A 23,287-nucleotide genomic window follows, 5' to 3' on the forward strand; every position below is an offset into this window, starting at 1 on the left:
GTATATTTGTAAGTATAAATGACTGCCATCATTTTGAGCTAAAGACACATGATAGTTATCTTTAAACCAATAATATTAATTTAGTTAGCTTCATTTTATGCTCTCAGAATTAAAATAATTTGAGTGACTAAGAATATACACAGAAATTGTCTCATTTGGCAGTCGAGCCACTGTGTTGGAGAGGATCAGCCGTTCCTGCCCAGTAATCCCCAAAGCAAAGTATTCTCCGCAGGCAGCCTGTCGTCCTGAAAACTTTATTTACTTCTGTTTCCACACGATGCCAGCCTTGGATTACCTGCCTCACATTTCAGTTACAAAGAACATTTGCTTTATTGTCTTCTGTTTTTGGCATATTGGCCGTAAGACTGCCAGGGCTCTGTGTCTTTTTCAACCCCTTTTCAATTTCATCGGAAAAAAAAAAGCAAGCTGAGTTTTCATAGGGTTGCTGGGGTGGTGATCTGGGGCACTCAGGTTTTGAGGGATGGAAAATATTAAACTGTTTTAAAATGAAAAGGTTTTATAAACACAGCATTTTGTATGTTCTCAAAAACTGCATCACTTTTACGCGGGTAATTAGTATGAAACTCTAACCCACATCTATCCTAACCTTTGACCCCAAGACCTGAAATTACCTAAACATTTTGAGATTTTTATTGCTCATTAACCACAAAAAATATAAAACAAAATAAATGCAATTCAGGTTCTTACAAATGTTTTGCTGTCACATGGTTGATACACGTTTTACATAAACTACTCAACTGGGTGTAATAACAAAAAAAAAAATCCTCAACAGACAAAGAAAACAAAACATTAAAATAAGTCCTGTATGAGTAGTTTAAGCTTCAATGCACATGCCAAAAACTGACTACCACAGAAGCCCATTAAGAACCGAGTCCTGTGCCAGCTTTCATTAACAAACCCCGGAGAACAACCTAGAATGGAAATGCTTCCCCACATTTCACTACTAAAATGAGTAAAAGTAACCTGAACAAACAGCAACCTGCCTGATATCGCAACAGTGGCCAAAACATTGCAGCAGATAATCAGGAATTCAAGCATCCTAAAACCACATTATATATCCTTTGTAGCAGACAAGCCTCAGGTAAAAATGTGACAGGGCAAATGGTGACAGAAAAACAAAATTCACAGAAATACAGTCGAATAATGCCAAAGCTTTTTATTGCACAGGTGAATCCTGAAACCAGCGACACAAAGATAATGTGGATAGAAGGTGTTGGGGGGAGGAAAAAATAAAAATTAAAAAGCAGCCATGAAATCCCAAAGGAACGTTTTCCTCTGACATTTTGACAGTGAGCTGCAACATAACTCTCCAAACTAAGTTGAAATCTAGTTTGTAGCTTCAGATTTCATTCTGTCGTGAGGAGCCATTTCTCTTAAAGAATCTGGACCTTTGATTAGATCTATGGTGCATTTTTGGTTTTCAGGCAGGACAGGGGCAGCTGAGGTGCAGAGGAGTAGAGTAGCTGTCTGACAATCTGGAGATTGTGAGTTTAATTTCAGTTAACCCCCGCCACATGTCGGAGTGGCCTTGGGCAAGAGACTGAACTCCAGAATCCTAAAAACAATGCATATCAGTGCAACAATGTGTGTGTGTGTGTGTGTGTGTGTCACTCGTCGTGCAGAAATTCTGGAGAAAAGAAAATCAGTCCAGTTTCAACCAGAAAGTGTAACCTTCAACCACATACAGTTCGATTCAACAGAATAAAAACAAAAAACACAAACGCGCATACACACACAAAAATAAATAGAACCACAAAAAACCTTAGAAATACAGCTAAGTAATGCATTACTCCCTATTCTATGGGCTCAAACAATAAACCTACACATTATAGTGTTATACATTACTGTTTTCATGGGGCACAAATAGTCAGAACTGGACATAAATATTTTACATTCCTGCATCTTTCACAATTTTTTTATATGTGCAACAGCTATACAAAATATTTAACTTTCCAAGTCAGAATTAGAACTTACAGGACCGATTTATTTTTATAACTTGAAACTTGTAAAAGATGACTTGGGCCTGATTAGCTGCATTAGTACATTTCAACTAAAGATCATAAAAAAAAATGTATGATCTTTAAAACAATATGTCTCAGAATGCTAAAAAGTGTTTTATGTTCCTGTTTGACACTAATCCAAACATAAGAAAGTCACGAGCCTCTACCTTTAGAGTAGGTTTGTTTCTCCACACTTACATCTACATAAAGATTAATCAGACCCTAATTAAACAATGTTTTATATAAAATAAATCACACCACATACAGCTTACTTTGTATGATTAGTTTTATTAGCATTATGCTAACAAAATTACTAAAAATATTCTGTAAAACAAAGCTGCGAAAGGTTTCAGTGTACAGTGACAGAGTCTCAGATGATTCATAGACCAACGGTTGATGAATAAACATGTTGGCAAAAAATACTTCCTGGTATATTTTGTTTTATGCTTAGCTCAAGAGTTGTAATATATGGAAAATGTATTGTAATCAATTTACTTTGAATTTTGTGCTTTATGCAAAGTAAGAAACAATCTCGGAGTTAAGAAGCATTTCCTCATTATGCTGTTTTAACATCATTTCACAAACAGAAATCCCACTTTATCACTGATGCAGTGACCATGACAACAGCACTAAACTGTGAACCAGTTAAGACTACAAAACACTCAAACATGTTTCATTAAATCTATATTTCCTTACTGTTTTAGGTTTAGAAGAATATGATGAGAAATGAGATAAATTAGACATGACAGAAATAAATCTTTTCAAAACTCCTTATATGGTCAAATGATGGAGATTGTGTTTTTACTTTTTAAAAACTATGAATAGAAAAGTATATGCTCTTTGTAAACAAACTACATGAAAGGTTGGCATGATTAGTCGACATTCGTACAACAAACTGATTAATTATAATACCGATTTCATAGCAAAGCACAGAACAATTAAAATCTGAAATCTAAAACATGCTCCTGTTGTGTAAACAAAGAAACAAAAACAAAAAAACAAAACAAAAAAACTAGGGTTAAATGAGTCAAAAATATCCTGGACATAATTTGTAGTGTAATAAACTATGTCATGTTAAAATATATAGTTTCATGTAACGTCGGCTCAAAATATTTTTAAATTGCATTTCAAAAAATAACATTCTGACATTTTAAGTTGAATAGCATCTTTTCAGAGAGAAATTAAGACTTTCCAAAACAGCAAATGATGCCACAAAACTGTAAAAAAAAAAAAAAAAAATCTTATAGTGAAAATAATACAGGTGATGCACATTATAGGAACCTTTAAAAAATTAAGACTTGGAGTGTGTCCTGAAGATACAAATTTGTATAAAGTCAGACTGAAAAGTGTTTGTGTAGCTTTGATTTGACAAGCTTTTTCCTTTCACACTTGCATTAAATAAACTGTGTGAAGACAGCTGAGAATAATCTTCTCACACGCCACAAAAAGCAGCTTCTTCTGTTATACAAAAAAATTGTCAGTTTTTTTTTTCCTGATAATTTTCTTCCATCGAAAGCCTGTTTTTTTTTTTTTCCCCAAAAATATGTCAATGAATGACAGCAAAGTAGCATGAACAGAAAATGTGTCTCTGCAGGTCTGATTGCAAAAAGACAAAAAAAATGAACTAAAGTCATCCTAATTCTCAGGCACCATCCACATTTCACTACCATGACATTTTTCCATTTTCTCCATGCACACTTCTGCCCGGCCAGCTGTCTGCCACCTGGCTGTTACAGATCTGTGACTCCGCCTAATGGTCGCAGAAGCCAGGCATGGGGAACGGCCTGGCAAAAGCCTCCACCCGGTGTCGCAGATCTGCAATGCGCGCCGCCGTCTCCGGGTCCTGGAGGAGGAAGTTCTTGAAGTCCTGGAGCTTTGCTGCAGTAGAAAACAGTAAAATACTATGATTTAGTTGCTTCTTTTTGTCTTTCCACCAGCTGGAAAATAAAACTGTCTCCCCTCATCCAGCTTTCTGATTTAACTCACCAACACACACATAAATATGTTCACAGCAACCACTGAGTTACAGACTTAATTTACCTCTCTTCAAACAGGCTTACCTGTCTTTGTCTTGACATCCAAAGCGATCTTAAATCCCTCATCCATAAACTCGACAACCTGCACAAAGTCGTCTTCTTTGAACTGTCTGGAAGTCAGAGCTGGAGCGCCTACAACCAAAAATAAAATCTAATTACTTACATTTTCTTTCATGCTTTTGTAATTTCTCCTAGACTTTCTTTTTTTTCCTCTCAGCTATGCAGAAAATAAGTTTTTTGAATTGTCAATTAATCCGAACACTGTGTCAGTGTGTCATAATAACAAATTAAGGCAGTTGATGCGATTCTGCTGTGAAAATTGTTCAAAACAAAGTAATATCTGCAAAACATTGCACTGCAGCTCAAAGATTGTGACTTTAACTGTACTTTCTAGGAAAAACTTTTTTTTTTTGCTTGGGAGTACATATTTGGGTGTTTCAGAAAGAAATGCTTCTTAGCAGTTTAGACCTACTTGATGGAAAATCTCATTAAAACAAGACTTATAGATCCAGAAATATGCCACTTCCACTACTTTCAGTCAAAATAATAAAAAAATAAGTGCTTTCTGTTTTTATTTGTGTATTAAAAAATTAACTTGAATAGATATGGAAGTGAAAAGTCCAATAAAAAGTTTGAGGTATTTTTGTATATTTTTTCACCTTGTGTATTGTAAATGAAGTTCAGAAACTACTGAACGCATAATAAACCATCAGTAGTGCTTTTTAACCAGAACTTTTCCAGAACACAGAAATTTTGATTTTCATTTGAATGAATAGAATACATGAGAAGATACTTTATTGATCCCAATGGGACATTGCTTATTTGCTGATAAGTTACTCTACAGCAGTGAAAGAAAAAGTTAAATATTTGTAATAATGCGTTTCCATTTGTGGTTAAAATGTTATATGATCAAAAAATCTTTAACCTACAAATATGCAGGTGCAGAAACACTGGCCAGAGATCTGAATGGATCATTTTTTTTCTTTTATCAGCAGGTTAAAAACTGAAGATCTTGATTGTTCTCCCCACTTGTTAAAACAGTAAGGAACACTTTTACAGTCTATAAACACATCAACCACCAGTCTGCTCTGGTGGTTGATGTGTTGTTGAAGAAAAAAACCAACAAAAGCTACAGGTAAAGGACGTATAGAAACACAAACAGTGAAGGCATTTTCGTCAACGCATAATGAACTTGCAAAAATAAAACATATTTTTTGCAAAACAGTAAACAAATAAGACAGAATATGTTGTTTTCTCTTTTTCTAATCTAAGCTTCTGAATATAAACTGAGATATGACGAGCCTATTATTTGACTATATTGTGAAAGCGATCCTTACCCAGCCTGAGGCCTCCAGGGGTCAAGGCGCTCTTGTCTCCAGGACACGTGTTTTTATTGGCCGTGATCGACACGAGCTCCAGCACTCTTTCAGCTCGAGCGCCGTCAATGCCTTTTGGCCGCAGGTCCACCAGAACCAGGTGGTTGTCAGTTCCACCTGAAACATTTTAATCCAACATATCATCAACAGCTGTATGACTAAATCTAATCAAGTTCCTTCTCAGAAATGCTTCTAAACTAATTGCTTTCCTCATTATTTTTACCTTTAAATGAAATATATCCATACGCAGCCTTCCAAAACTGACCTTAAGATGATTTAATTAACGCTCGCCTCGTACAAAACATCTGACAGATGCTACAGAACTAAATGTTCCCACTTGACATGCAGTGTGCAGAGAAACTTAACTAATCAAAGTGATAAATGAGTAGTTTATATATTTGGATAGCTTAGTAGCCACTAATCTTCCCAGACTCCACACCCAGCAGATATATCATAAACAGATACATCAACTTGCAGATGTGCTCTGAACCTCCAGGAAGAAAGAGCAGGACTGGAAACTATTAAAAATCTAACTAATCACAGTTATCAAAAAGGTGCTATTAAATAAACCTTAGGTATTTTTCACCAAGTCAGATACAAGTTGAGGCAGAGGGAGTTCAATCCATACGGACTAGACACAGACACGCTTCAAACACCTAGACTTAGGGTTGCATCCTGTAAATCTTCAGTCTAATTTCACACAATTATTATTTATATTCATTTTAAAAACATGCTATAAACTTCATTAGTATTTTCATGTTATTTGTTTTGCGTTTTCTTAGGATATATACTTTAAAGTAGCCAAGGTTGAAAACTGTTCAAAAGTGTTTTGGTAGTATTAATTCTCTGAATTTCTTAGGTTTACAGATGTTTCTCTTTCACCATTACCTATTATAAACAGCTTAAACACTGTAAACTCAGTATTTTATTTTTTTTTTACTTTAAAGCTACATTGTTATAGAAAAACTCTCTCATTTAGTAATCAGGTTAATTTTTGTCTTCTGAAACCTGGTCATACACAGTTAGCATGTACAACACTTTAAAATTAAATGACTTTTTAGAATACAAGACAATTAATTACTACAATGGGGTTATTAAACAAATTGCAAATTAATTATAGTGCAGGTGGTATATTTCAACACAGGCTTGTTGTACCTCAGTTGAACCCAGCGTTCAGGGATTTAGAAAAGGCTGGCAGTGCATCTCTAACTTAGTTTGGTACATACAGCATTAGAAACCTCCAGGAATCAGTCTGCACATGTATTTCCCTCAAACAGAATTGGGGGAAAAAATAGGCATTGTGACATTAGATTGAGCTAATTTGATGAGCTAATGCTGAATCCTTCAGCGTTTTATGTGTACATCTCTGAAGTCACTGTGATTAACGGTTTATTTAGATGCCTGTAAGAAAACTCTCTAGTTACTGCAAAACATCATCCCCAAAATAAGAAAACCATCAAATATCTTTGTTTTATTTAATTCCATAATTTAATATATCAGTCTTTTTTTCTTTTTTTTTTCATTTTGTTAATCAAATGTATTTGTTCCCTAAACAGAACAAATACTTTCCAATACATTGAGGCAGTGACGGATTAGACCACAGTTGATTTAAAATGCATTCATGTTGTACCAAGGCCTTCAGCTGGTAGCTTTTGGCAAACTGAATTAAATTTCCATTTTAGCAACAGAAAATCTTTTTATTTTTATTTTTACTTGCATGACAAAATAAATTACATTCTGCAGTGTAAGCACAAAACAGGTCCATTCTTTAAAAAGTATCACCTTGGGGCCATAGATCAAAAAGGAGCTGAGGCCAGCATATTAAAAGCTAAACAAGAGTCAAGCATTTGTTCACAATCACAGAGCGAACGCGTTCATCAGATTTGATTTTCCTGACTGACAAGGCAGCTTTATTGGCATTAGTCCATTTACACATCATGAATTTAAATGCACCTTTGTTTTTTCCTCCTGCTGTGTAATTTGCATCTTTGTGACAGGGGGTTCTCGTGAGTTTGTTTCAGCACTGTCAGATGAATCAGTGTCTTATCTGCAGGTTAAAAAAAAGTCAAGTGTAGAACATGTATGATTACCTGATACTAGAGTGTAGCCTTTGCTGAGAAGAGCTGCAGCCATAGCCTTTGCATTCTTTAGTACCTGAGCTATATACTCCCTGAACATAGGAGACTGAGCCTGGACACACAAACAATAGAGAAGCAGTGGGATGAGCCTTGGAGAACTGTGATACCAAGACCAACTATTTTATTCTCTTTACCAGGACTGAAGACAGTACTAACATTTATACCATTAACAATAAAAAATAGGGAAGATAAACAGAAAAAGATTATTAAATCACTTTGCAAGAACACAGATCAACAAGATTCAGATTTACTCTTTTACAGTAGATACATCTGTTTTCCATACAAATCAAAACTTTGTATTCACATTTCCACCAAGCTTTTTTTTTGTTAAATTTACCTGTTTAAGAGCCACTGCTACTCCAGCAATGGCGTGGTTGTGAGGTCCACCCTGCAGGGAGGGAAACACTGCAAAGTTGACTTTGTCTTCCAGGTCGTACATGATTTCTTTTCCTTTCCTGTCCACCGAGCGGACGCCCTTACGGTAAAAGATAAGGCCAGCCCTAAACAAAACAAAGTCATTCCCCAATAAACGACTGTTGCAATTACAAACCTACAACTCTGAACGCTAATCTTGATTTAATGATTTGTTATTTTCTATGAGCCGTGCAAACATATTCATACACACTTTTTTTCAGGTTGTTACAACAGAAAATGTCAATGTCTTTCAAAGATATATAGTTTAATAGACCAAAAATAGTGTAGAATGGTGCAGTGGAAAAGAAAATAATGAATGGTTTTGTGTCTTATTTTGAAAATAAGACAAAAATAAAGAAATTAAAAAAATTAGAAAAACAAGTGTCACAGAGAAACAAGGTGGTGGAAATATCATCATGCTGTCGGAATATTTTTATTCTCTATTGGTTGGAGGTAAATGAAAGGTAATTCTGGAAGAAAACCAAAATATACAGCCACAGCATAGTTTGCTGCGTCTGTATCCAAGCCTTTCGATCAAATGCTTAGATCAAAGCACTTTAAGAAGCTGGTCAAAGAAAACCTAGCATCACTTTCTTCTACTTCGTAATTGTTACCTTACATTGGCATATCAAATTAAAATACATCAAAGTTTGTGCTTTTAGCATGATAAAATGTAAAAAAAAAAAAAAAACACGATAAGTGTCGTTACCTGGATCCTCTGAGGGACTTGTGTGTGGTGGAAGTGACCAGGTCAGCATGTTCAAACGGTGAAGGGACTGCCTTTGCAGCTACCAGGCCACTAACATGAGCCATGTCCGCAAGCAAGTAGGCATTAATACCTGTGCATAGCTGTGAGGAGAAGGATTGAATAAACCAACGGTTAAATGTTAATTCTTTCGGTATAGTAAATTATTATTAAAACAAAGAAATTGCTTTAACATCTAACTTAATTATTTGTAAACCAAGGGTAAGGCGTACTTTGTTCAGCTGCCTTTGTTGAAAGTTACGTTAAGGAAGCAGAGTCTCAGCTGTTCTGCATTAGCATTTTCTCTGCATGATTAAGATTTGATAACTAACTCTACATCTGCAGACGTTACCCATCTTCTCAGAGGCAAGATATTTCAAGATGTGTAATTACACTCTCATTGGCAGTCCTCAGAGGCCTGAAATATGAAGGCAACGTTCAATAAATCTATGCTTTCACTTGCCAACATTTATTGAAAAAGACACAAATAATAAATAGCTTGGTAAAATGTAAATGAATCTCTGGCATGGGATCAGAACAGTGAACTGCATTACAATTAATATGCATCATAATAACATTCCCTTTCTTTAATACATAAACTAGATGTATGTTTGATGGAAAAAAAAAGCAGAGGCAAAGAGTGTCAGGACACCAACAGTGGAAGAAAATGAAGGTAGCATGACTGTCAAAGTCTAGTGGTTGCTAAAAACACAGCTCCATAATGGCAGGACACTCCATCTGATGGTGCTATCTAAAGTGGAGCTCTGCCACAAAGGCAACCAGTCATGGAGTGAATAAAGTAAATTAGCTGGTTGGTATAACAAAAACAGATAAAGGGCCCCCTTGTGCACCATCAAAGAGGACAGTGAAGTGTGTGTTTAAAAGTTGCTGCTGTGAGGCAACAAAGGATGAAAGCATCTGTATGTGCATGAAAGGTGTTTTGAAATGTTTTTTTTTTTTTTCCACAAAATATCTGAAGAATGAGGGCTACTGGATTAGGAGCTATGCAATTTCCACAGCTGAATAGAAGTTAGTAAAAATGTGTCTGGAAGAAAGTCTGGCAGGGTCTGACCTATTGTTACAGCAGATGGGTGGGTTTGCCATCTAAATGAAAAAAAAGGTTGAGTTTTACATTAAAGGACAAAGCTGCTCTGAACTCCTAATCACAGCGAGTGATGGAGCAAACAGGTAGGGTGAAAGAAGGGTGAGGTTTGAATATTGGGGAGCTCAGTTCACCTTCTTAATGCGGGCATAGTCAATGAGGCGAGCGTAGGCGCTGGTGCCAGCGATGATGAGCCTGGGCCGGAACAGCTTGGCTGTCATCTCCATCTGCTCATAGTCTATGAGTCCTGTTGCAGGCTGCGTAAAAACAGACAGGTTGAGAGGAAAGAAAAGAAATATTGAAAGAAGAAGTGGGGGAGGAATATCAGAATATAAGAGGGAGCGCAAGGGTCAGAAGGGGAAAATAAGAGAAAATGAGAGGATGAAAAAAAAAACTGTTAGATATTTGAAGATCAAGAGCGGACATATCAACACGGAGAAGAGACTTCTCCATTTGACGCTCATTTGAAGCAGCTGCAATTGAAGTACTTTGGGCACTTTTAAAAGAGGAAGGAATGTATCGAAGGAAGACATTTACACCAATCATATCATGCAGGAAGATGGAGCAATTGCAGTAATGCACCACTACTTATCCTAATTCAGTCTTTCAGGGGCCTCCTAAACTGGTGAGATGAGGCTGAACGGATCATGCTGGTTTTAAGATTCTCCCTGCTCCTTTTCAATAAACTGGGCAATTTAAGAAACATGGTAGTTAATCTGTTTCTCTCAGGATGTAGTTAAAGGAGACATGAACTGACCAGCCTGTCTGCGTCCTTAACCTACAGCTTTACCCATCTAATCTTCCTTCCAGCTTTGGAGGAGAGACAATGAAGGACAGCTGGATGAAGCAGAAAAAACAAAGTGGGAGACAGACACATTGGAGAAGAAGGGAGTAGGAGACAAGAAAAAAAGAGAACAGAAAGGAGGAGGGAAAGCTTTATTTAGACAACCTGATAATCTCCCATCTCAAGAGCACATCTATGGATGCCCTCCTCACTCCATCAACCTGCTCATTGTGAGGACGGAACCACTGGTGCTGGCCAGCCTGTCGATTTCCCATTATCTCTCTCGCAGAGGGGTCCTGCCTGCCCATACATCAGCAGGTCTGGACAAGCAGAGCCTCATCGCCATCCATCAGCTGCTACCAACACTACCGTACAATCACGATCCCTCGGTAGAAAATACATTAAACATTCTGAGGAGTGATCATATCTGTTGGATATAAATCCTGTTAATGTTTGGGGGACACAGATTTTCACAGATCACAATTTAAGTCAACAAGTAAGTAAATGTTTTAAATCAAGGATTCCTCCACATTTTTTGTTCTTACAATTCTAGGCCTTACTTTCCAGAGTTCACAGTTATTTATGTTTGTTGTAAAATATAAAACACACAGATTGGCAGTTCGCCAATTTGTAGCAACTACTTTTACACTTGTTGGGCTTTAAAGATAAAAACCAGAGAGAGAAGGAACGACAAGGAAGGAAGACAGGACAAACAGGAGGATGAATAAGGAAGAAGGAAGGTAGGAAGGGAGGATGCACAAGAAAAGAGGTTGGGAGGACACAAAGGAAGGACATATACAAGGGATGAATTGTAGGAAGGAAAGAAGAAAGGAAGTATAAAGGGAAGGATTCCTTGGACACCTGGTAAATGGTGGGAATAAAGTCTGACAATATATATTTTTCACAATTTTTCCATCCTTCATTAAAGTAAATTTCCCATGAAATGACATTCAAAGAGTTTACCTGCATGTATTTTTTTTACTGTTGCAACACCTGAATTTCCCCACTATCCTCCTACTTTATTTCCTTGTCTGGAAGGAAGGTCACTTTATTTATATAGCACATTTTCAGCAACAAGGCAGTTCAAAGAACTGAAACAAATTAGGAAGGGTTAAAAACAGGTATTGGAAAAGCACAACTACTTCCAGTCTTTGCAATAAACCATGGTCTTAATCATCAACAGCTGCTACACAATCTGGCCAAAAATGAGTGGTGACTGCAGGTCAGAGCAACAAGTGAGGCTCTCCCAGGACCGTGATAAGATCAGCCAAAGGTTTCAGTGCGACACACGCTCTTCCTTCTGCCAAAGCTCACTGTCAGGGCACAATAAGTGGATCTCTGTGTGCAGACTGTGCTTTGTGATGAACAGCTGCTTTGTTAGTTGCCCATTATACATAAAGTTTGTATAATATTGTAGTGGGTGCCAAGAGATTATGCAATATCAAAGTGCCATAATGTTCTTCATTAAAGTGAAGTCATTTAGTCATTAAGACTAAACAAAATAGACTAGGGTGTGTGGTTTAAATTTGACTCTGTTTTGAAGCAAAAAAAAAAAAAAAAAAAAAACATATTGCCAAAAAGTCCTGTTTCATAGCCCCTATAAAGAATGGCAACATTTTATAAACCTGCAAACTGTAATGAGATGTTCGTATTTTAAACAGAGTAGTGTTCAAATTTCAGCAACCTTTGACCTATTAGGGGTCAAAGGTTGACCTATTGGGGGTCAAACGCACTTGAGCTGCTGCTATACTGATGCCTGTATCAGTATAGGAACTTAGTAACGTGGCATTACAACACTGGTTTAAAATTGTTCTCAGAAAACTTCCCAAAGAGGAAAAAGAAATGAGGAATGGAAAAGATCTGAAAATGGTGGGTTACATGACTTGCTAAATCTGGGAAGAGCATCCAGTCAACTGAGATGATAAATTACTTTTACAAGTAATTTACATAGTAGTAGTCACTCAAATCAGAGCCAACATATAAACATATAAAAGGAGTATATATTGCACAAACAAAAAACATTCAGAGAGCTCTGAAGAGATTTGAACAACATCTAAAATGCAGTGCACTTTTAAGATTTCAGAAATTAAAATATAATAAGGTGACATTACACATGATTTCTGCATTTTTTAATTATTCATCTACATAATTAATCAGTTATGAAACTAACAAGAAAGTAAGTTCAGCTAAATTTTAGTTTATTATTAGAAAGCCTATTAATTGCCATCTCATAGCACAAAGCAAAAGAAACAAATCCAGTTTATTTAAAGAAATATAGTATATTCAATGCAATATGGCTGTAAAATCTGGATAAAACTGGCAAAAAGTCAGTCAGCAGGAAGCTCCTGCCTCTTCAGTAAGTAAATGCACATGCATGGCATTATGTTACAATTCGGAAAGAAGAATAAATTGCCTCAACATTTCTCAACAAACAAATTTGATTGTTTATTGAAAAGCCAACGTCACGGGGTATTTTAATCTATGAATGGCTCATAATGTTTTAGAGGGGCTATTATAACGAGTGGCTAATTTACAACCTTTTTCACATACATTCAATTCAGCCCAACAAATAATTTCAGGTATTTTACAAATGACACAACCGACAGGTGCCAACAGCAGCATCATGTTTACTGAGCTGGTCAGTCTCCACAACCTTACCTTTGTTTTGACAAGTACTTTTTAGTTTATTATAATTTTATTAAATGGTTGCACAGCTTTAGTTTATTGTAATTCACAATTATGCACATATGTTTAAGTGGCTTAATGCTTTTATAGGAGCATGTCTAATTGTTTCTATTAGAGTAGTTATGGAAATCCAGTTAAGAGTTGCTACAGTGCAAGCATTGCAAATTGACAGGGATCAAAATAGTGCTAATACGTAAATGCAAGAAATATACAAATGCTTTACGCTTATATAAAACAAAAACTTGGAACATGTTCCATAAATTCAGAGTAGAAGTAGGTGAGAAGGCTTCAGAACAGCCAATGAAAAAAAGGACAGCAGTGCTGCCAAGGTTCCTCTTAAGCAGAAAAAGATTCTAAATTAACAGATTTAAAGAAATTTGAAAATTCTGTTTTTGAAATGTGCAAAATTTTAGTTGTCTGTCTTATCTTTCTCCAATATGTTTTGAAATGTATGCTGCAGGCATCTGCTTACGTTTAGCTTGTAAGGCATGGACTCAAAGTAGATTGATGTTGCAGAGATCCTCTTCACATCTGACATGTAGCCATGGGTCAGACTGCAGAGACAAAAAATATTTTTTAATGTGCAACTCTGACAACTTTATGCAATAAATAAATTGCTATTATATATATATATATATATATATAAATAAAAGAAGGAATGAGCCATGGTGTTGGTTATTCAAGCCTCAAAGTGACACACTAGTTTTGGTCAACAAAGAAACTGGGGCAGCTTTGAAAAGAAAGAGAATAAGAACAAGAAAAACCCCAAAGGGGGAGAACAGAATAAGCAGCAGCAGTGGATACTGACTGTCCACCATCGGGCAGGTCCAGGCCCATGATGCGATCATGCGGGTTGAGAACAGCTGTGTACACAGCAAAGTTAGCAGGAGAACCAGAGTATGGCTGGACGTTGACACCCCACTTCTCTGGGTCCAGGTCAAAGGCCTCCAAAGCTCGCTTCTGACACAGAAGCTCGATTTGGTCAACCACTTCTGCTCCACCGTAGTATCTAAGGCCAAAGAAAAAGGCAGGAGAAAATATAATTGTCAAACAAAAAAAAAAAAAAAAGGAAGAACAACATGTACTCAACCGGCAAATCTTTATTTGGCATTAATATTTCAACAGTCAAAACATGAAAGAGACACTATTTTGGTCCTTAGGAGGCAAGAAGAAGGAGTTTTCAGAGAGTAACTGCTATGAAAAGTCAGAAATTTATCTCTGTTGCTATAAAACACTGGGTTGGGTATCCTGAGTGCAGTTTCTCTTTCCTGTGCAAAAAATGCAGCAAGGGCAAAAATGTTGTTTTTGATATGTTAATATGCAACTCATCAGAATTAGTTACTTTTGCAGTAGTTGAAATAACTTTACTTAAGTTATAAAGATTATGCAACTGAAATAAATGCTTATAGCTTTAACATCAAATGTATTTTCCTGTTTCAGTTTCTTGAGGGAAGCTTCTTTTTCTCCCTCAGAACATCAGGATTGGAAAAACTGCAAATACAATCTCTCCCTTGATGATGCTGATAGGTGATAATGTTAAAAGAAAGTTTCATATTTTAATTCTTGATGAAAGTTGATGCTAGAAGCAATTCATGAACAACTGTGAAATTTAAGACTTTAAATGAAGCAGAAGCTCTGTGACGTGAAAATGTCTCCCACTGAAGATCAAAAGGACATTTCCCCAGCTAATTTAAACTGGCTAAATAAGAAGGTTTAGATATTGTGCTGCAAACAATAAGCATTCCTGCTCTACAGCTAGAAGTTAACATATCAACAGGATATAGGCAATATATGATTTTCAAAAAGCATCTCTCAATTTTATAATTTTTCTTTTTAATGAGTTAGGAAGAGTCAGAGGATATAATTGGCATTAACAGCACGGTTCACTGGAAACTTGTAACAAACAACCCCAAAGAGATTATGGGTTAAGTAAATAAGTTCTGAGGAGTTAAAGGTTCAGGGAAAAATACCATAATATGCAAAACATTTGTTACCTTACTCATTCATCTTAATTCAGACTTGCAAGTTTGTTTCCTTCATAATTACCCTCCTGTTAAAATAGCCCATTACATTCAGAATCTATCAGGACCAGGTCATGCAAAAATGGTTGCTTCTTTAAACAACTCCTGATGTATGAAGCAAGTAATCAAGTGAACTTTGCAAGTAAACCGTGTTATGAAAACCCAGCAAACGTGCATAGTCATTTGTAAATTGTTTTGTTATACAAAGCAAAACATCAAAATCCATGTCATCAAAATATTTTATCACTTCAAAAGCATTAGTTGGAAATGGAATCATTAGTTGAAAAAAGCTTCTCCCATCTTTGACCCAAATGTGTTACGACAAACTGAGGGCATTTCAGGCTGAAAATATTGAAAATGTTTCAGCGGAATTGCAGATGAAAAAGAGACTGACTGCCGCAGCACAAACCTTTAAAAAGAAACGGATTATGTTTTGTTTCATTACAATAAAGTGTAAAACAGCAGAGAGGGCAAATGTGGGCAGAGGGTTCTAAACTAACACCAAATACAATAGAAAGGAGACTCATAAGGCTTTTATTTAAACATCAAACGATGAGTGTTTCACAGTATTAAGCTTTCATTTTATTGCTGATATGTGAATTATTCAAACAGAATAATCAATTTTAAAAAATTATTGCGCGAAAATAAATGAAAACTCAATTAGAAACGACTGTAAATATATCCAATGTTCCCCATTGGGAATATTCGTCAGCAACCTAGGGGCGGTGGATTAGTAACATGATTAGGGTATGCAGCACGTAGAACCCAGCATAAATCAGTATGCATGCATGCATTCCTTTATTTTTGTAGATCTGCAGCAAATGTCCCAAAGCCCAAAGTATCAGCACTGTTAATAAGCTGAGGTGTGGCTGAATAAACACTCACCTTCTCCCTGGGTAGCCTTCAGAATATTTGTTGTTCAGACATGAGCCCTGAGCTTCCAGAGCTGCTCGGCTGCAGAAATTCTGTGATGACAACACACACACACATGCACACACACACACTCAGATCAATGACATGAGAGGATAGAAGGGACAAGGATGGCAAATTAAAGTCTGTTAAGTGATAGTGAGAAATCCCCCTTTGGCTAGAAGCAATCATTACAGTATTGAACCTGTGGTCGGCAATAGACTAACACTCAACACTTCTGAGTGTTTATCTCTGCACTGCTGGAGGACACACGATAATGTGATAAGTGTTTGTCCACATGTTGAGGTATATTCTTGTGGCCCGTTTTTTTATGTCCTATGTTGAAATGTGCTTTCATAGTTAAAGTATTGTTAGTATGTTCAGCTGAAAAATAGGTGCAAAGTTCTGACGTACGTTAAAAACTCCATCCTTAAGCTAAATAACATCTCAGATTTGGACTAAAACCTGAGCCGTTATTCATTTTATCATGCCTCACATGTCATTCACATTTCATGAAATGCAAATGATGGTTGTGTAATCACAGTAAAAGACAAACAGTAGTGAAATGATAAGACTTTGGTTCTTATCAGGTACCTTATATTTGTACAGTTAATAGATGGAACAAACAACTAAATTTATCTCTGAGTAAACATCACATACCCTGACATCCAACTTAGGTTTTCCAGTTTAACCTCTGCAGCAAAGCTAGTGTATGTTATAACACTGGTCTGTAACACAGTGCGTTGCAATAATTAGTTTTTTCAGCAGATAGAGGGAAGTTGATGTGAAAAATGGATGGAGGAAGATATAAGAAAAAGGCCTTACATAAGGATTGAGAGGTTTGCTTCCCACAGGGCAACAATTCCAGACAAACAACAATAATTTAAATTTGAAAGATATTCATTTTTTAGAATGGCCCAGTCAAAGTCCAGACCTAAATCCATTTGAGGACGTATAGAGTTAAAGGACGCTTGATATTCAATTCGACTGAGTTTTAACTTTTTTTCTAACAAAGTCCTCTAGATGCTGGTAGATCCATAATCAAATTACTTGCACCTGCAAATGCAGAAAAAAACATTACAACACAAATGCACAGGAAACCTTTTTTTGTGAAAAAAAAAAAAAAAACAGAAAAAGATTTTAATGCAAATATTATGCATTGCTTTGTACTGATGCATCACATAAAATCCTAGTGAAATACAAGGCTAGTGTTTTTTTGTGTTAAAATGCCAAAAAGTTAATTGGCTATAAATTAGGGTTGCTTGACATTTGAAAAACTTGCAACGTTGATATTGTTAAATATTGTGATGATCATAACAATTGTAATGAATACGTTTTCCTTTCTTTCATGCCCGCCAGTGTGGTGCAACCCTTTGTAACCTTTAGTATTTCTGATAAGACTGTGTATGCCAGGTTTGGGCATTTATGGCACTCCATCCAACAATAGTAATTTAAAAACGGATATCGTGACAACAATATATTTTGCAGACCCAGTGTGAATACTCTTTAAACTGTACAGGCAGACATAGAAAAATACATTCCCCACCCTCTGTTTTGATTGGGTGGTGCTGGTGTATCATGTGTGAGTGGTTATGATAATGCTTATCAGAAGAGGAAAGAAGAGATCTAGGAAGATAACAGCTCCAGTAACAGCTTTCTGTTGCACCTGTCTGTCATGCCAATAAATGTGCATGTATTAGCAAAGGAAAAGCAGTCGCTTTGAGGTGTGTGTGTGTGTTGGGTGTGTGGGTTGGTAACGTGTGTCAAAATGTATGTCTTTTCTTTCAAGGTGCGTCTGCCTGACTGTTGCTCTGATGAGCCATGCAGAGTGAGTTAGAGAGGAAGCAGGATGAAGATCTCAGCTTTATCTCACACTAGAGCGGTCAGGCTTTGTGCTGAGAAGAGGCTGATATACTCCACTGAACAACTACTGTGGCAAAAAAGAAACAAGGGGAGAGAGAAAGAACAACAGAAGATAAAACACTGTCTGCTCTTCTGAATAGTAACAGTCTCCATTTCACACTATAAGGCTCTGGAATAAAAACAAAAAGAATGACCAATTTTGGTTCTTGCGAATATTTAGATATTCCATCTTATTACGAGTAAAGATTTCTCTAAGCATTTTTATATAAAAATATCTTATTTAATTGCTGTACAGCCTGCCAAAAGATTTGATGTGGTAAGTCATCTAAATATAAATCAGTGTTAAAAAGCCTTTATTTAATACAAATTCAGTTTTTTATCTTCCAGATAATGGAATAAAGTGCAGAAGCACAAACATTTTTTCCTGATTCACTTTACCTTTCCCCCCCACATACTCAGAAAGTAATAAAAAAAATGCCAAATACATTTTAAAACTGCATGATCATAAACATAAAGATGAAAATTATTAATTTTCACTGTTGAGTTTTAAATACCTCAGACGCAATGAGCTCCAAACCACGGCACTGTCTGTCCTTCTCCTTCCGCAGCAGAGCCCACATTTCTGGGTCGTCTTCAGCCAGACTCTCCTGTCCGGTCCAGGATCCATCTTCATCCACCGTTCGGGTGGCTGCATGGGACTGCTGGTACCGTACACTGAGACGAATGGAGGGCCGCTGGCACAAGGGCTGGGGGCAGGAACAGAGCGAGGATGACCGAAGTAACACAGATGGAAAATGTTCAAATTAAATTGTGTCAGTTTTAGAAACACATTTTCTGAAACTGCATTTTTGGGCTGAAAGTAGGTTGTGGTTCATAAAGACCAACACAAATTATAGAAGTACTTGGAGTGGGGTGAGAGGGGTGGGGTGGGGGGGTGCTTCTGTTATCAGTTTCAGTGAACATTTTTAACCATTCTAAGGGATGCAGGCAAGTTACACAGAACATAATGTCTCACACTTGAATACTTCACATTTCAAAGCAGGAGCCAGATTTTTTTAATAATAAATTTTTTTTCCCCAAGACTTTTTCTCAGCTCATTTTCTCTTTCACTTCAATGCGTAGTCTGGTACAATTAGAAGATTGTGTTTGCACGATATCAATAATCAGCACAGTTATTCAATTATGCTTCCATCAGCACTTCTACAAACTGAGCGACTGACTTTTACTGCCTCAGTGTACCAGAAGGGATGTATAGAGAGAACAGATTCAGCACTTCCTGCTTATCTAATCTGGACTAGGGCTGGCAAGTTCTGCTGCTGCCGCTGGAATGCCAGATCACACAAGAGTGCAGAAACTAAAAATTTAACGGGTCCTTTTTAAAATATGAATCCTCCCACTGGGTTGAATTCTGCCTCCACTCCTCAGTTTTTTACCCACATACTGCTTGGACAGCCAAAAAACTTTCAAGCAGAAAAAAAGTCAAAGGTTTACATAAATGGATATGAGACACGATTAAAATTTTTTTTAAAATGGTGCTTTGTGAGAGAACGCATTGGGGGTTAAATTAAACACATGACTGGTTGATTACATGCAGAATAAACTGGCTTCTTCCTGACATTTAATCAACAACATGATTATAACTGCGCTTCGATCAATCGCTCCACATCTAACCTGTAGTTATCATCTGTTCAGGTGGGCTAAGGTGTGAGGGACAGCCTCCCTTTAATAGCACCATTAAAAAGCAATTAACACAATGCTCAGGACCAACTAAGGACATTCATTTAACAAGAGCTATTATCCTCTTCTCAAATGCGGCAAAATGTTGAGGGTATTTTACCTTTCAAAGAGGCCTTTTTTCTACATTTAAGGTGTGGAAAGAACAAGAAAAAGATTTTATAGTTTTACTTGATATTTTCAAGAAGGAAAAGGTTGAATAGTGCAAGATAGGAGAGGGACTACAGTAGATATACATTGAGAAGTCATCCTTTGATTAGAATTTGCAACTTTTCAACTTGATTGGCCTGACCAGTGGTCCCTTAGTGGCAATCTAAAGAAATCCAATCCAATCTACAAATTCTACATAAATGCAGAAAGAATGATGTGCAAAGAATTTTATGTTGAGGTCAGCAGCCTAGAGTGTGGAAGTCTTTTTTTAAGTAAAACAGACTCAAAAGTGAATTACCAGGATGAATTCAAAGTTTAAAAATGTAGTCTTTGTGCTTCTGAAGAAGCACAAAGACGTGAGAAGCTTATTAACAAGAAACTGAATTTTCTACAATACTTTTAGATATATTTGTGACTTATTCAGCCTGTGAAAGAGCGAGAGAGAGCAAAGCTTTCAACAGTTTTGTGCTTTAAGATTCATTAGTCAGACAGGACGGTGCAGGTGTTCAAACCAGAAAATCACCAATTACAAAACAAACTCTTGCCTCCTGAGCTGCCGTGAGAAGTGGTTTTACTAATGTTAGACAAAATAATTGCTAAAATATGATTAAAGACAATTACAATTCTGAAAGATTAAAAAAAAATCCTATTAGGCCTACACACAGTAGTTATCACTACATCAGTGTGCACAAGGTTAATATCAGAAGTGTTAGCCAATAGCTATTAGCTAATATTTCAAATATCTCAGTACTGTTTGGATACCAGTAAGATATTCAACAACTTGGGCAGAGTCTTACTGCAGTAGATACTGACTGTCTATGAACTTTAGCATTTCCGAGATGCTAGAGGTCATAAAGTGTGTAGGAAACATGGATGGCAACAGGAAGAAAAAAAATTGATTTATTGCAGCAGATGTTTGTGCAATATCTGCCTATAAAAATTGCCATCCCATAATGTTCTAATAATGTTTAGTGCAGAGATAGCTAATCAGAACCAGGTTTTAATATGGATTTCATAGAGAAATTAGAATAGGCCAGAAATCTATACAAGAAAATCAAATAACATTATTGCCAAGTTAATTACCAATTTTAACCAAAGTCTAACCTGGCATTTCTTCGCTGGTGGCAGTGGTAATCTTAGAAAAGAAAGATCTTTCGGAAAAGAAAAGTAGAGTTGCCTCTGAGGATCTACATCTCGCAATGAAATCAGAGGGGTCATTAAATCCTGACAGAAACTATCATTTGCTCTCTTGCATTTCCACTGGGGCAAACCAAAGCAATGAAAGTCAACGGCTGAAATAACCCCAAAATAAGCCAACGATGCATCCATTATCTGGTAGACAAGGGTCCCTCTGCTTGTTGCAAGCTTCTTTCTTCCCCCTTTCCCATCCTCATGTCCCCATCCTGTCAGCTCGAGCTGCTAAACAAACTCAGGCATGTAATGCACAAATGGTGCCCTTATTAGGCACCAAAATAAAATAGCTCTGGGCTCCTACAGACAACTCACAGGTTGTCCCTGTGATCTGCCTCTCGTCTGCTTCCTTTCTCTGCACTGATGATTACAGAAGATTAATTAATAAACACAAGATAAAGTGATCCAAGAAAAGTGAGAGCCAGCATGCAAGCACCAAATATGTCACAGCGGGACTATTTTTAGACAACAGATTACACTGTTGTTTGAAGGTGAACTCTGCAGAGAGAAAAGGGTTGAATAGACCACATTAACCTGGATGCTAATAACAGGATAACAGACCTCATCTTTGTGATGACCAGAATGTATTTGTTGCTTTTCTTGTCAAATGTGTAAGAAAAGAATAGTGCCAGAAATGATGAAAGAAGAAGAAAGGAAATCATTTAATTAATCCCAGTTTTGTATTATTTTTTTGGTCCAATTTTTGCCAGCTCCTGAGGCAAGTCAATTTTACAGATGACTGCTGTCCTTCAGTGGCTATACCAAAACAACAATCAACCCTGCAACACAAGAAAAACAAGCAGGACTATAGTGGTGGAACGGTGGAAAAAAAAAAAAAAAAAGATATGTAAGAAAGGAGAGAAGAAGTGTCAACAGGGCAGAAATCCATCAGTCTGACACATCGATGCCCCTTTTCCCTGTCACTGACTAATAGTCCGACTGTCTGTTACAAATTGTCCTGGGTGACACCAGCCTGAGAAATCTGGATGGGGTGGAGAGGCACAAAGGGACAGAGGCTCAACCCAGGGCGTCTGCTTTCAGATCAAAGGCTGGTTATACTTTCACAAACTTATTAGTTAATTAAAAAAAAAAAGCCCAAAATTAGTTTTGGGCCTTGCAGATTTTGATTTAAATGTTTCAGTTTTATAAACATTTTCTTCTGACTTAAAGTAATCAGGTTTCAGAGTATCCTCAGTCCTAGTATCTGTGGATGAAGCTAAAGACTAGGGTGATGGCAAGGAGCTAGGGCTTTTGTAAAATAATATTTTAGTAATCAAGTACTCTATAGAATATCTTTATGATTATCCGAGGAATCAGACTGCTCTCTCTCGACGCGATTCCGACGCCACAAATGCTGTCGTAGTCCAACCATCGCACCGCAAAAGTCAACAACCCCAAACCCTCACATAACACCGCACAGTTCAACACCATGCTGCTAGCACTTCAACTCATAGGCGGAAGTAAGAGCGATGTCCACCACAAATAATCTTTAATTTTAATTTTCTAATTTTAATAATCGAGGTACTCGAATCTAGGCCTGTGGCGATAAACGATAAATCAATTAATCGCACAATAAATTAAATTAAATCGACCTCATTTTAATTATGGGCTTTATCGTCTCTTCCTGCCTTTTTTCTTTCTGTTGATGACACTGAATGAAAAAAGGCTCAACTCCGGTGCTTTCCACTGACCCTCCCTTCCCATTTCCTTAGTGTAATGTCCAGCACACACTACACGAGTTGTCGGCCGACTCTCAGGCCATTTTCAAAACCTGAAAGACCACACATTAGCCGACAGAAATCCTAGGTATGACGGTTCAATTGGGTTCGTCATGCCATGTGGTGTCCAGCCACATGGGTCCAGCCACATGGGCACAAAATAATGGCTACAAGTCCAGTTAACTAATTTTAAAATCGGGCATTAATCAATGCTTTACTAGAATCTACCTGTGATGCATGTGGCTAGAGTCAGCGTAAAATTCTGACTGAATGAAAATCATTATAACCTATGTATGTCACGTTAAAGAACAACACCTGAAAAGTTACCGGGTTTATCAACTGTGGTAACAATTTGGCTCCAACTCCTACCCTTGTCATTTCTATATTCTTTGCACAAAAT

General features: G+C 36.9%; 1 protein-coding gene across 1 annotated transcript in view; it reads right to left on the reverse strand.

Annotated features, from left to right (window-relative positions):
- Positions 1-2,289: 2,289 nt before the first annotated feature.
- Positions 2,290-23,287, reverse strand: part of LOC106936335 (serine hydroxymethyltransferase, mitochondrial-like) — a 29,269-nt gene continuing 8,271 nt past the window's right edge. Inside the window, exons 2-12 of the mRNA XM_015017256.1 lie at positions 18,649-18,840; positions 16,208-16,287; positions 14,110-14,310; positions 13,774-13,855; positions 9,967-10,089; positions 8,695-8,834; positions 7,909-8,071; positions 7,524-7,623; positions 5,395-5,550; positions 4,082-4,189; positions 2,290-3,899 (exon numbers count right to left, since the gene is read on the reverse strand). Of these exons, the coding sequence (XP_014872742.1) occupies positions 3,772-3,899; positions 4,082-4,189; positions 5,395-5,550; positions 7,524-7,623; positions 7,909-8,071; positions 8,695-8,834; positions 9,967-10,089; positions 13,774-13,855; positions 14,110-14,310; positions 16,208-16,287; positions 18,649-18,840 (1,473 nt within the window). The 3' untranslated portion in view covers positions 2,290-3,771. The remainder of the gene's footprint in view (positions 3,900-4,081; positions 4,190-5,394; positions 5,551-7,523; positions 7,624-7,908; positions 8,072-8,694; positions 8,835-9,966; positions 10,090-13,773; positions 13,856-14,109; positions 14,311-16,207; positions 16,288-18,648; positions 18,841-23,287) is intronic.

Source organism: Poecilia latipinna, unplaced genomic scaffold (assembly GCF_001443285.1).
Source record: "Poecilia latipinna isolate Pla-1442-1.1 unplaced genomic scaffold, P_latipinna-1.0 Scaffold2120, whole genome shotgun sequence".
Taxonomy (NCBI): Eukaryota; Metazoa; Chordata; class Actinopteri; order Cyprinodontiformes; family Poeciliidae; genus Poecilia; species Poecilia latipinna.